General features: G+C 44.8%; 1 protein-coding gene across 2 annotated transcripts in view; it reads right to left on the bottom strand.

Annotated features, from left to right (window-relative positions):
* The window catches only part of rapgefl1 (Rap guanine nucleotide exchange factor (GEF)-like 1), an 86,646-nt gene that overhangs the window by 36,933 nt on the left and 36,733 nt on the right, over positions 1-12,980 (bottom strand). For both annotated transcript variants that reach the window (XM_059956406.1, XM_059956405.1), the window contains 4 exons: positions 10,846-10,943; positions 7,400-7,436; positions 1,774-1,852; positions 182-355 (listed from right to left, as the gene is read on the bottom strand). In XM_059956406.1, coding sequence (XP_059812389.1) covers positions 182-355; positions 1,774-1,852; positions 7,400-7,436; positions 10,846-10,943 — 388 coding nt within the window. The remainder of the gene's footprint in view (positions 1-181; positions 356-1,773; positions 1,853-7,399; positions 7,437-10,845; positions 10,944-12,980) is intronic.

Genomic DNA, 12,980 nt, shown 5'->3' with positions numbered 1-12,980 from the left:
GCACTACTTTCCTGCACTGATCCCTTAATATCTAGAAATCCAGCAATATACTCCATGACTGAGCCTCCACTGTCTTCTTATTTGAAAAATAAGGAAACTACTTCTTAACTTCATCTTGGATGAGCTCGCTGTATGTTCCACAGAAACAGAACTCCATATGCAACAAAGAATTGGGTCTTACCACCTGATGATCTTATAGCAACCAGCAGCAAGTTTTTGTGCACGGGCTCCTTTGACTCTTCTTCGCAGTGCTGTAGCTTCTCGGCTACAGACAGCACGATCTCCTGCACCGAGGCCGATAACCTGCTCTTGATGGTCACGTAGGAATGGTCAGTCGCATAAATACGGCAGAAAACTGGTGGGGGTCGGTTAGGGAGGGAAAGGAGGAAGAGAATGAAAAAACGTAGAAGCTAGCACCATGGCAGATCAGAAACAGCCTGACTGAAACCAGCACAGCGGAGGCTTTTCCTTCAGCTTGTTTCATTTACAAATTCTACAGACATTTCTGGCTCTGGCATCTTGTGCTGCATTTGGTTGAACTCCAGATTTGGGTCAACCAGAATGTGCTTGCATTTAAAGATTAAAGATTAGCTTTACTTGTCATGTGTACATTGAAACAGGGTGAGGTGCACTGTTTTGTGTCACCAGTCCAAGGAGTGCAAGGACCAAGTGTCGGCATTCTTCCAGTGCCAACATAGTATGCTCACAACTTACTAACTCTAACTGGTACGTCTTTGGAACGTGGGAAGAAACAGGAGCATCCGGAGGAAATCCAAATGATCGTGGGGAGTACGGACAAACTCTTCAGGGGGAGCAGCGGAATTGAACCCAGGTGACTGCCGCTGTATTAGTGTTACACTAGCACGTTAGAGCACTATTTTAATATCTGGTGCTCTGGCCTATATTTATACCTAAACCAACAGTGCAAGGTTTAAATATCTGTGAAATATAGTGGCAATATGCTTGCAAAATTTTGCTGGCCTTATTTCACAGATTGCAACCGTGACTGCTGAAACAACTCACTGCTGTGAAGTGGCTTGTCTCATCTACAGATGACGAGGGGGACCATATGAATATCTGCAACAAACCAACGGTTGGAAGAAGTCAGCAAGTCTCCTCATCAATAGTCAGAGCAGCACACACAGAATGCTGGAGGAACGCAGCAGGTCTATCGGAATACATCCCCCCTGCTGTTTACTCTGCAGCTAGTAGAGTTTTGCTCACTGCCACTCCTCTTGTTGATTGTGTGGAAAGCAGTTAAGATAGACTCAATCCAATAATGATGTTGAAACATCACCTACACCTTTCTCAGACACAATAGCCTGACGGCACACCCAATGTTCCTGCATTCCTGACTCACTACCTAACCCAGTCTCATTTGCCTGCAGCTCGGTGAGAACTGGTCCATTATGGATGCGTGTTCGGTGGCAGGGAACACCCATAAATCACGGGCGGACTCAGCGATGTCTGCTTAGTTCGCCTCTCACATGGATAGAAACGTGCTTGGCTCAGCTCTGGCGTGGTCTCACACTAATTCAAGTTCAGTTATCAGTCACGTGCATTGAAACACACAGTGAAGTGCGTCATTTGCCTTAGCAACCAGCACAAACTGAGCCCACAAGTGTCACCACACATTCCGGCGCCAACTTACTCCAGTATACCCACAATGTTCAGCAGAACAGCAGCAAAACAAGCCCCCTTCCTTCCCTCCCCTCCCCCCACACACACACCCCTCCAACCACAGGCCAGGCCACCTGCCTCGCAGACACTTACTCTCATCCGTCCCACGCAGAGGTTCCCTCTGCTGCAGGCAGATATCCGTGCGGCTGAAGTGACGGAACAAAGGCTTGACCTGTCAAGGGAAAAAACATCAGAGCATTAATATTTTCAACCAAAGGGACAGATTTCCCACTGGGATTTTTCCCAACTTCCCAACTCACTGGCCACAGGAATAGTATCAGAACACTGGAGGGTGGCAAGTGTTATCCCTTCCTTCAAGAAAGGTAATAGGGAAAACCTTGGGAATTATATACTGGAATGTGAGATGACACTTGCGGGCTGCCCCCAGCCCACACTTGGGTGTGTTGGTTGTTAATGTAAACAACACATTTCTCTGTATGTTTCAATGTACATGGGATAAATAAATTAATCTGAATTTTACATCAGTGGTGGGCAAGTTATTGGAGAGGATTCTTAGAGGCAGGTTTTACAAGCATTTGAAGAAACGTGGTCTGATTTGGATTATTCAGCTTGGCTTTGTGAGGGTCATGAGCCTGAATGAATTATTCAGATAAATAACAAAGGTGGGTGTGTGGAATGTACTGGTAAAGGCAGAAATGTTAGAGACAGTTAAGAGCCTCTTAGATAAGCACGTGGATGAAAGAAAAAATGGAGGGGTCAAGTGGAAAGGAAGCATTAGATTCATCTTGGAGCAGGTTAAAAGGCTGGCACAACACCATAGGCCGAAGAGCCTGTACTGTTCCTGGAAAATTGGAGAAATTCATTCACCCAAGCCTTAATTAGATCTGACAATGTAATAGATTTTAAACAAAAACTAGATGAAGGATCTCAACCCAAACGTCAACTGTCCAGTTCCCTCCACAAGTCCTGACTGACTTGCTGAGCTCCTCTAGGAGTTTGTTTAATATCTCCAGATTCCAGCATCTGCAATCTCTTGCATCTCCTAGTCCTTCCCATCCAAAAGAACACAACTAAATGAAAAAGACAACACACAATTTTATTTATTTAGTCATTTATTATTTATCTCTTAGTAAGACCCTTAACAGTGTTGATGTGCAGAGGGATCTTGGTGTCCAAGTCCATAGCTCCTTGAAAGTGGCTATACAGCTTTATAGGGTGGTTAAAGAGATTCTGCAGATGCTGAAATCCAGAGCAACACACACAAAATGGTGGAGGAACTCAGCAGGTCAGGCAGCATCTACAGTGGTAAATAAATAGTCAATACAGTACTTTGGGCCAAGACCCTTCATCGGGGCTGGAAAGAAAGAGGTAAGGCACCAGGAAAAAAGAGGATAGCTGGAAAGTGACAGGTGAAGCCTAGTGGTGGGAAAGGTAAAGCGCTAGAAAAGGAGGAATGTGAAAGGAGAGGAGAGAGGACAAAGGGAGAAAAGGAAGGAGAAGGGACACCAGGGGAAGATGATAGGCAGGTGAGGAGAAGAGTTAAGAGCTTAGGGTGGGGAATAGAAGAAGTGGGAAGGGGGAGGGGGAGAAGAAGGAAAATTACTGGAAGGAGAAATCGATGCTCATGCCATCAGGTTGGAGGTTACCCGGACAGAACCTGAGGTCTTGCTTCTCCACCCTGAGGGTGGCCTCATCGTGGCAGAAGAAGAGGATGTGGACCAACATGTCGGAACAGAAATGGGTAGGAATTAAAATGATTGCCCAACAGGAAATTACACTTTTGGCAGATGGAGCAGAGGTGCTCGACAAAGTGGTTCCCCCAGTTTATATCGGGTCTCACCGATGTACAGAAGGCCACATCAGGAGCACCGGATACAACAGACAACTGGAGCAGATTCACAGGTGAAGTGTTGCCTGACCTGGAAGGACTGTTTGGGGCCCTGAATGGATGTGAGGGAGGAGGTGAATGGGCAGGTGTAGCACCTCTGTCATTTACAGGGCTGAATGCCAGGAGGGAGGGACAAATGGACAAGAGAATCATGGAAGGAGCGATCCCTTCTGGAAATCTGAGAGTGAAGGGAGATAAAGATGTAGTTAGTGGTAAGATCCAGTTCAAGATGGCAGAAGCTGCGGAGAATGATGTGCTGGATATAGAAGACTCGTGGGGTGGTAGGCAAGGACGAGAGGAACTCTGTTCCTGGTAAAGTGACAGGAAGATAGGCTGTTTGGAAAATGGTGGAGATGTGGGTGAGTGCAGCATTTATGGTGGAGGAAGGGAAGTGCCATTCTTTGAAGGAGGAGGACACCTTTGATGTCCTGGAAAGGACAGCCTCATCCTGGGAATAGATGCGAAAAGGAACTGAGAAAAGGGTAAAGCATTTTTACAGGAGACAGGGTGGGAAGAGTCAAAGTAGCCGTAAGAAAGCATATGCATGCATGCCTTTATTAGCTCAGCAAAAATGAGTTCTGGAGACAGGAAGTTATATTGCAACTTTATAAAAACTATAGTTAGGTTACTGCATTCAGATCTGGCTTCTCCATTGAGGAAAGGATGTTGAGGCTTTGGAGAGGGTGCAAAAATGATCACTGCAATCAACAGCTTTTAACTTTCTTTTTGAACCTGAGCTTTTGACCCGCCTGTACGACCTGGCATTTTTGCGGTGTGAACTGAAGTCTCAAAGGTGCAGGACGGTTGCAGCATGGCGGGTACGGGCCAAGTTAAGGCGGCAGCATCCAGAGCCTGTGCCCAGGCGCGAGAGCGAGGGAAGATCCGAGGTTCAATCGATTTAAACGCTGGACCAGATTGGAAAGTTCTAGTGCTGGCCACATCGAGGCAGCAGAGCTCAGGCCCGAGATAGCATCAAAGTGGCAGAGCCAGGGTCTGAGAGTGAGGAACGACAATTTAAGCGCTTGAACCAGATTGGATGTTGAGGCCAGAGGCGAGGGATGGGCTGGTTCAGCTCGCTGCTCCACGACATTTACTCGGCTCTCCGCTGAACTGAGGCTGCTGCCTGCTGCTCCTGCAGTGGTGCCTGGCTTCACATCTGTAGGTGGCTTCACTTTCATGAACTTCAGTTCTGAATGCGATTCCCTCACTTTTATTGTTTGCATAATTTCTTCTTTCTCCAGCTCTGTACACTGGGTGTTTGACAGTTTTTTTTTAAAAAAAAGATGGGTTCTATGGGGTTTCTTTGTTTTGGGGCTGCTTGTAAGGAGATGAATTTCAAGGTTGTATAGAGTATACATATTTCGACAATAAATGTACTTTGAACTTTAAATAAGTTTACCAGGATGCTGCCTGCATTAGAGGGCATGAGCTACAAAGAGAGGCTGGACAAACTTGGGTCGTGGCAGGTAACAGCCAGTATCTTTTTATTGTGGGCAAAAAGGGACTGTTCCTGTGCTGTACTGTTCTACATTATCAAATAATTTGTCAAGGAAGGTCCTGTTTTTGCAGAGCTCACAGCTGAAAGGTTGCCAACAGCCTTCAAAGATCAGACAAGACCATTTTCATTCTTTTCCAGCCTCTAAATCCCACAAATGATAACGAATTTTCTGACACAGATGGAGACCATTCAGCCTATTGTCTCTGGTGGTAAAAACAAAAGCCACTCCTAATCCTACTTTCCAGCAGAACTGTGGCCCTGCAGATCACTGCTCTTCAAGTGCACATCTAAAGTTCAAAGTAAATCTATTATCAAATTACATATATGTCAACATATACAACCCTGAGATTCATTTTCTTGCAGTTCAAAGTAAATTTATTATTAAAGTATGTACATGTCACCCTATACAACCCTGAGGTTCATCCAGGCACTTTCTGAACGTGGTTAGTTTCTGCCTTTCAGTCAGTGAAGAAATGTTTTCACATCTCCCCTCTAAACGTTATGCCAATTATTTTAATTCTACACTTCCTGGTTTTTTGACCTCTGTCAAGAAAAATAGGTCCTTACCACTTACTCTATTCAGACCCTTCATTATGTTAAACATATCGATCACATTTCCTCTCAGCCTCTTCAGCTCCAAAGGCAACCCTAGCTTATGCAATCTTTCCCCACTCAACGTTTCGATATACATGTGACAAATAAAGGTGATTTAAATTTTTTTTTTAAAGACTTGGCAACATCTGTTAAATCTCCACTGTACCCTCTCCAGTGCAATCTCATTGTGACCTAGAACACGGTGGGCAAAAGTGTACACAATGCCCCCCTCCACCATTGTCTGACTCATGCATAATCTTCTAGCTTTCATACTCTGTGACCCAGCTAATAAAGAAGAGCATGTCTTTTTAATTACCTTATTAACCTATCCCAGTACCTTTAAGGAAAGGTGAATGTACTCTCAAAGAGCCCCTACCATTCTGCACCTACCAGTATCCTACCTCATTCTCTTGCCTTGTTTCACCAACCGCCATTACTCACATTAGAAGTATAATTTTGGACAAGCAGGTGGGAAGCTGGCGGTAGAATATATAAACTTTGTGGCCCCTTTATTAGGTACCTCCTCTACTCACTAGAGTGGCCACTGAGAATATTTTCATGGTCTTCTGCTGCTGTAGCCCATCCACTTCAAGGTTCGACATGTTGTGCATTCAGAGATGCTCTTCTGCACACCACTGTTGTACACATGGTTAACTGAGTTGCTGTCATCTTCCTGTCAGCTTGAACCAGTCTGGCCATTCTCCTCTGATCTCTCTCATTAACAAAGTGTTTTGGCACACAGAACTGATGCTCCCTGGATGTTTTTTGTTCTTCGCACTATTCTCTGTAAACTCTAGAGACTGCTGTGCATGAAAATTCAGGAAATCTGCAATTTCTGAGATACTCAAACCACCCCATCTGACACCAATATTCATTTCATGGTCAATGTCACTTAGATCACATTTCTCCCTCACACTGATGCTTGGTTTGAACAACTGAACCTCTTGACCACGTCTGCATGCTTTTATGCATTGAGTTGCTGCCATGTGGTTGGCTGGTTAGATATTTGCATTAACGAGCAGGTGTAGGGGTGTACCTAATAAAGTGGCCACTGAGTGTAATTATTTCCATTTCAGACACCCTCTATACGAGAAAAAAAACATGGACAATGCTCCCTCACGTTAATTCATTCCTGGCACAAGATGCTTACTTTCTCATGATGTCTCTTCTCATGGGCTCTCTGAAATGGAACTCAAAATCTCTGCTAACTTGTACAATGGTTTAATCTACCATTGAGTTCTTTTCTAACCCAATGAAACAGAGCAAACTTCATCAAAATCACCCTGACAGCCATTGCCACCCAATCAATAAACTCAAGTAAAAGTGTCCAGCTCCAATGACACTACCTGTGTTGTTCAATTGCACTACGATCTGTAAGGAGTTCGACTGCAGGCTTGTTGGCCTGGAAGGGCCCATTGCTGTGCTGTAACGCTAAGGAAAATAAAAATAAAACATGACCAAGACTCCCCAAACCTCCAGACACAAGAGAGTGCAATTGCTGGAACGTGAAGCAGCAATCAGTCTGCTGGAGGAACTCAGTGGGTTGAGAGGCATCTGTGCAGAGACATATTGGGTTGAAGTCTTGCATCGGGACCAATCGATACAGCCACATTTATTTCATGTAAGCTATTGAGCAAAGGAGGTCTGGAAGCTTTTAGTCAAGGCCAGACTTCCACACAGTCCCCATGGTTTGATTACTTGGTCTCCTCAATTCATCATTAGTTCGTACAAGTTTCTTCGTGCTTATAGGGAATTTTTGAAGCAAGGGGAGGATTTACCTGTTTCTTTCTCAAACAGCTGCAGTCCTCAGGAGGCCTGTGAGAGGTGAATAAATAGTGTTAGTGTTAGACCTGTATCATGCTGAGATACATCCTAGGATGCTCTGGGACACATCTTCAGTGATGTAACTTGAGGTCAGCGGGTGTTTTGGGTCTTTCAACATCAGACACTGTCGCCCAGGCGACCCAGCCAGGGTTGATCAGGCCCCGGCTTGTGTCCCAGCAGCAATGGTCCATGGGTCACACCTCTTGATCCATAGCCATCTGGAGGTATCATATTATAAGCAACTTCACACTCCACGATAACAAAGAAGACCAGTTAAGCACTTCATGAACATCCACATTAAGTTGTTAACATTCAATATTGATATGAAGTTTACCACTTCAGCAATGCCAAAGGTTATTTATACATTGACTGTAGGCAGGGATTTTACAAAAAAAACATAATCTGATCATGAAACACCACTTAAATAATATGCCACGTGGATTTCCCATAATTGGGAATAATAGAGGAAGATGAAGACCAACAAATATTTTCAGGAATATTCGCAGCATATTCGCGGTGTTAATCCTTTGGAAGAGTGGGCAATGATCTTGTTTGAAAGAATTTACAAGAATGATTCCTGGGATGAGGAATTTCAGACACAGGCTTGACTATGGTGCTCTCTGATTCCATTATGAAGGGCTGTGGTTCAAGTTGAAGTGACTCGGCTGAATAATAGTTCTGCATGGAGTAAATGGGAGTAGTGCCTGTTTGTGTGCTGTAGTGCTCGGATTCTATGACAAGGGAGTTAATTTCCATGGAGCAGAGAATGCTGTGGAGTGATTTAAGAGTTACGCAATCTCATGGGTGGTCTAGATTGATTCTGGTGAAGCTCAACGACTACTTGCCGGCAGCAAACAAAACAAAGAAAATCACTAACTGCTTTATTAATCACACTTACTCCTGGTAAACAATCTCCATAATCAATGGACTGAAGCATCCCTTTCGATTTGAGCTTTTGAACAGCCTGTATGGTGTGAACTGAAGTTTTGAAGGTGCAGCGCGCAGTACCATTGCGGCGTGGTGTGTATGGGCTGAATCCAGGAGGATTTTTTCTGGGCACAAGTGCAGGGAATGAGGCAACGCATGGCCATTGCTGGAGCAGACTTGGTAGCGACTTGATGCGGCAGAACCAAGGAGAGGCCAGTGAGGCGAGGCAGAGCCCAGGCCCAAGAGCGAGGAAAGACCCAAGGTTTGCTCGATTTGAGCGCCAGGCCAAATTGGAAAGGTTGGGTACAGGCTGAATTGATGTGGTGGGGCCCAGGCCTAGAGCATAAAGCAGCAGAGCCTGGGTTCAAGAGCAAGGAATGACCCGAGGTTTGGGCGACTTAAGTGCCAGGCCAGATTAAAAATGTCAGGGTGTCAGAGGTTTACTCTTCTCTGCACTGAACTGAGACCGTGGCCTGCAACTGACGGGCTTCTGGACTGGCTACAGTGATGACTGGCTTTGTAGCTGTGGGCTGGCTTTCGTGAACTTCAGTTCTAAATGCTATTTGCTTACTTCTATTATCTTCACAATTTGTTTTTTTCCCTTCTCTGTATACTGGGTGTTTGACTGCCACCTTTTTTAAAAAATGAGTCCTATTGGGCTTCTTTGTTTTGTGGCTGCCTGTAAGGAGACAAACCTCAAGATTGTATATACTTTGATACTAAATGTATTTTGAAATTTTGAACTTTGTAAGGGTAAATAGACAGAAGCTGTTCCACTAACAAATAGTTCAAAGGCCAGGAACACAATTTTTAAATTCCGGCCCGAAGATTTAATGGAGAAGTGAGGACAAGGAAAGCAATTGTGACCTAGAATTTACTTCCTGATGGTGTGAGAGAAACTGCCAATGAGGTCCTTCAAAGGGAAATCCACTGATGTTACCGCAAATTCATTTTCAGGGCTACGGGGAGAGAGGAGGATGGCGAATCAGCATAGACTTGATGGGCTAAATGGTTTTCTTTGAACTTCTCTGATTTCTGAGAAGTTGTCACTCTCTTTGTCTGAAGATATAATGATCAACTGCTTTAATCCCTTAAAACCCTACAATCCCAGAGGAGTGGTCCCTGCCCTTTCATCTCAATGGAAATCTAACACCTTTTATTGGCCATCCCCAAATGTTCAAAGCAAGATCAAAGGGAAGGCATGGGGTTATGGGTGATGTGCTAATTGTTACTTGGCAAGTAACACAGAGGCTTGGACACAAAAGTCACCACCAACAATGACAGCGCTGGAATTTGAGATTGCATCTCAATGGCAATTGATTCAAGCTACTTTGAGCTATGCCATCCATCAGAGTTTCAGAAGATTTTGCCCCAATCTGCATACATGAGACAGATCTCACTGCCAAGGGTCCAGCAAGGGTCTTGCAAGACCTTTAGTGGAACAAAATGAGCCAGTGTTGACCATCCGAGAGATCGGAGGATGAACCTTCTTCCAGAAGGGCCCATTGAAAGAGCAAACCCACTTTAAATCAGCCATGATGGAATGATGGAGCAGACTCGATGGGCCAAATGGCCTAATTCTGCTCCTATGTTTTATGGTTTAAATGAATTTGTTGCACATGCAATGATTTAGGAACAGCTTCTTCTGCTTTGCCAACAAATTCCTGAACTAGCAATGAAACCATGAGCACTACGTCAATATTTTGCAGTATTTATTATATATATATATTTCTTATTGTAACAGTCATTTTTAACTGCACTGCTGCAGCAAAGCAACTGATTTCATGACATGTTAGTGACAATAAGCCTGATTCTGATGCCTCTAGCACACCACAGCCATCACCCCATAAACGCCAATGCTGGGAAAATGGATAAGATTTAAATGTAACATCCTTGCCAACTCCTGATCCAAAGTGGCAAAGGAGAACACCTTTCCATGAAATACCCGTACACTCATCCTACGAAGAACCTCCTGCCTCAATTGTGTCAGGATCTACCAGTCTGGCCTCGGTAGTCATTGCAGAATGGAGCAAAAGCAATTCCTTCTCACCCTGAGGGACGGAAGGTGGTGAAGACAATGACGACAAAGAAAAATAAATATCAAGGAATATGCACTGTTCCTTTATTTCAATTATCCTATATTTCTCTCTGAAGTTGAACCGTATCGGATCAATTGCGAGAATGTGGCAAATGCGTATGCAGGCGATTGATTGCGTGGTGAATCGACCGGGCCTCCTACGTGCGGGAGATGTACTCTTTTTTTGCGCAGGCTTTCGAATGCGCATGTTTTTGTCTCAGCGGGCCCGGTTCATCGCTCCTGCACTGCAGGTTGCCCAGCGTGGTCCGTGGCTAACATGGTTCACTGAAAAAGTTTAATTTGTTGTTGCTCGCGCATACGTAACAGAAGCAGCTTTGCATTTCTGCCATGCTTGATTCCTCACTTTCTTTCTACATTTAGAGTTTCACTCCTGACCTGTATTCCACTGTTTCCACCATGCGCTGAAGCCTCGAGATCTCGTCACTCAGACTCGGATAGAGTTGCAGGTCCTTTCTGGCAATAGTATTCAGGTCCTATTTGATGTAAATAAATACACAGAAAAATAAATAAATACATAGATACTTATTTGCAGATCCTCCCCGGGCTATGAACACCTCACTATGTACAGCCTGCACATGTTCGAGAGACTGACAGGATAGATTTGCTGGCTGCAAGTATTAGACTGTAAGTCACAGGAGCAGAATCAGCCCATTCGGCCCATTGAGTTTGCTCCGCCATTCCATCATGGCGAGTTTATTATCCATTCTCCTGCCTTCTCCTCATAATCTTTGGTTTGTAAGGGTAATAAAGGATACAGGGTAAAAGCAGGAGAATGGGGTTGAGAGGGAAAATAGATCAGCCATGATAGAATGGCAGAGCAAACTCATTGGCCAGTTTTATGCCTTATGGTCTTTCAATATTTGATAGGCTCACTGAGATTCTTTCACCAGGTGGGGATTGTGTTTTCTATAATATCATTGCATCTTGCAGAGGAATCTGAATGGTTGAATTAAGTACCCTGGTTTAATTACACATTTCACTTGGTTGGCCCATGTCTTTACTTAAATATATTGCTGGGAGACCAATATTTCTGACTTGTGAATTGTTTGGAGGTGTAGGGGGAGCTGTGCGAGTATGGAAGACACTGTGTTTTCCTGTCTCTGCGGCAGCAGTGAGCAGTCAGAGGCTGCTGTTAATCCCATCGGAGCACACGGCCAGCGGCCATGCACAGAGTAGCAGCATGTGGATCATGGGGGCCGAAAGCCCGTCACACTTCAAACCCAGCAACAACTGGCCAACTGTGCTTTCTCAAAGTAGCAAGAGCCAGGCCATTTCCCTTCGGGCCAGGTCTGAAAGTCTTGCGAAACTGACCCCACCGGTTACTGGTAGCACAGGAAGATGCTCAAAGTACTTTATTATCAATGTATACTATACACAACCTTGAGATTTGTCTTCTTACAGGTAGCCATAAAACAAAGAAACCCAATAGAACCCATTTTAAAAAAGGCCGCAAAAAAACCAATGTGCAGGAAAAGAAATGTGTAGGTAATAAAAGTAAGCAATTAACATTCAGAACTGAAGTTCACGAAAGTGAGTCCACAGACACGAAGCCAGTCACAGCCAATCCAGAAGCCCGTTAGTTGCAGGCCACAGCCTCAGTTCAGTGCAGTGATAAGTAAACTTTGCTGAGCTGTGAGCTAAACACTGGCCCATCCATCTCCTCTGGCTCCAACACCCTGACCTTTCCAATCTGGCTTAAATCCCTTAAAGTCGACAAAACAGTGGGTTGTTCCTTGCTCTCAACCCCAGACCCTGCTGCTTCAATATGCTCTTGGGCCCAGGGCCCAACTCCTCAGTTCGGCCTATATTCAAACTTTCCAATCCGGCCCAGTGCTTAAATCAGTCAAACATCGGCTTGTTCTTCATTCTCGAGCCCGGGCCTCGCTGCCTCAACTCTGATCTGCCACTTTGAATCACCATCAAGTCTGGTCCAGCAATGGCTAAACAGTGGCTCATTCCTCACTCTCGGGCCAGGCCCCGCTGCCTCGATTCAGCCCATACACATCATATCGCAACTGTCCTGCACCTGAAACTTCAGTTCACACTGCAAAAAAAATGACAGCTCGTACAGGCTGTTCAAAAGCTCAACTCTGAAAGGTAATTTATGGGCTATTGATTGCAGTGATCATTTGCCTGATAAAGTGTGACTAATAAAGTAGCTAGTAGTTTTGTTTGCTGCCAGCAAGTTGTCGTCGTATGTCACCAGCGCCATTTTAAACCGGATGTTTGTGGGAGGTGTGTTAACAGGAAAGTTCTGAACATCCTGAGGTCTGTCTTGTCCTGATAACACAAACTACAGACAGCAAAGCTATGTGGTGCAACAGTTTGGCCATATTCATTTGCTTCTTCCAGAACATCATTAGTGTCTGCCAGATTCTCCAAGGAAAGTGATCTCTGTTTACAGCCACTAGTCACTGCAGTTCCTGATCCAGAAGTAAGGTCGCTGCCTGCTTTTCAGATTCCTCCACCCAGTCACAGTGAGTCCACCAGCAGACAGTTCAACTCACATG

The sequence above is a fragment of the Hypanus sabinus genome, chromosome X1, assembly GCF_030144855.1.
Source record: "Hypanus sabinus isolate sHypSab1 chromosome X1, sHypSab1.hap1, whole genome shotgun sequence".
Taxonomy (NCBI): domain Eukaryota; kingdom Metazoa; phylum Chordata; class Chondrichthyes; order Myliobatiformes; family Dasyatidae; genus Hypanus; species Hypanus sabinus.
This window is presented reverse-complemented; position numbering and strand designations above follow the sequence as displayed.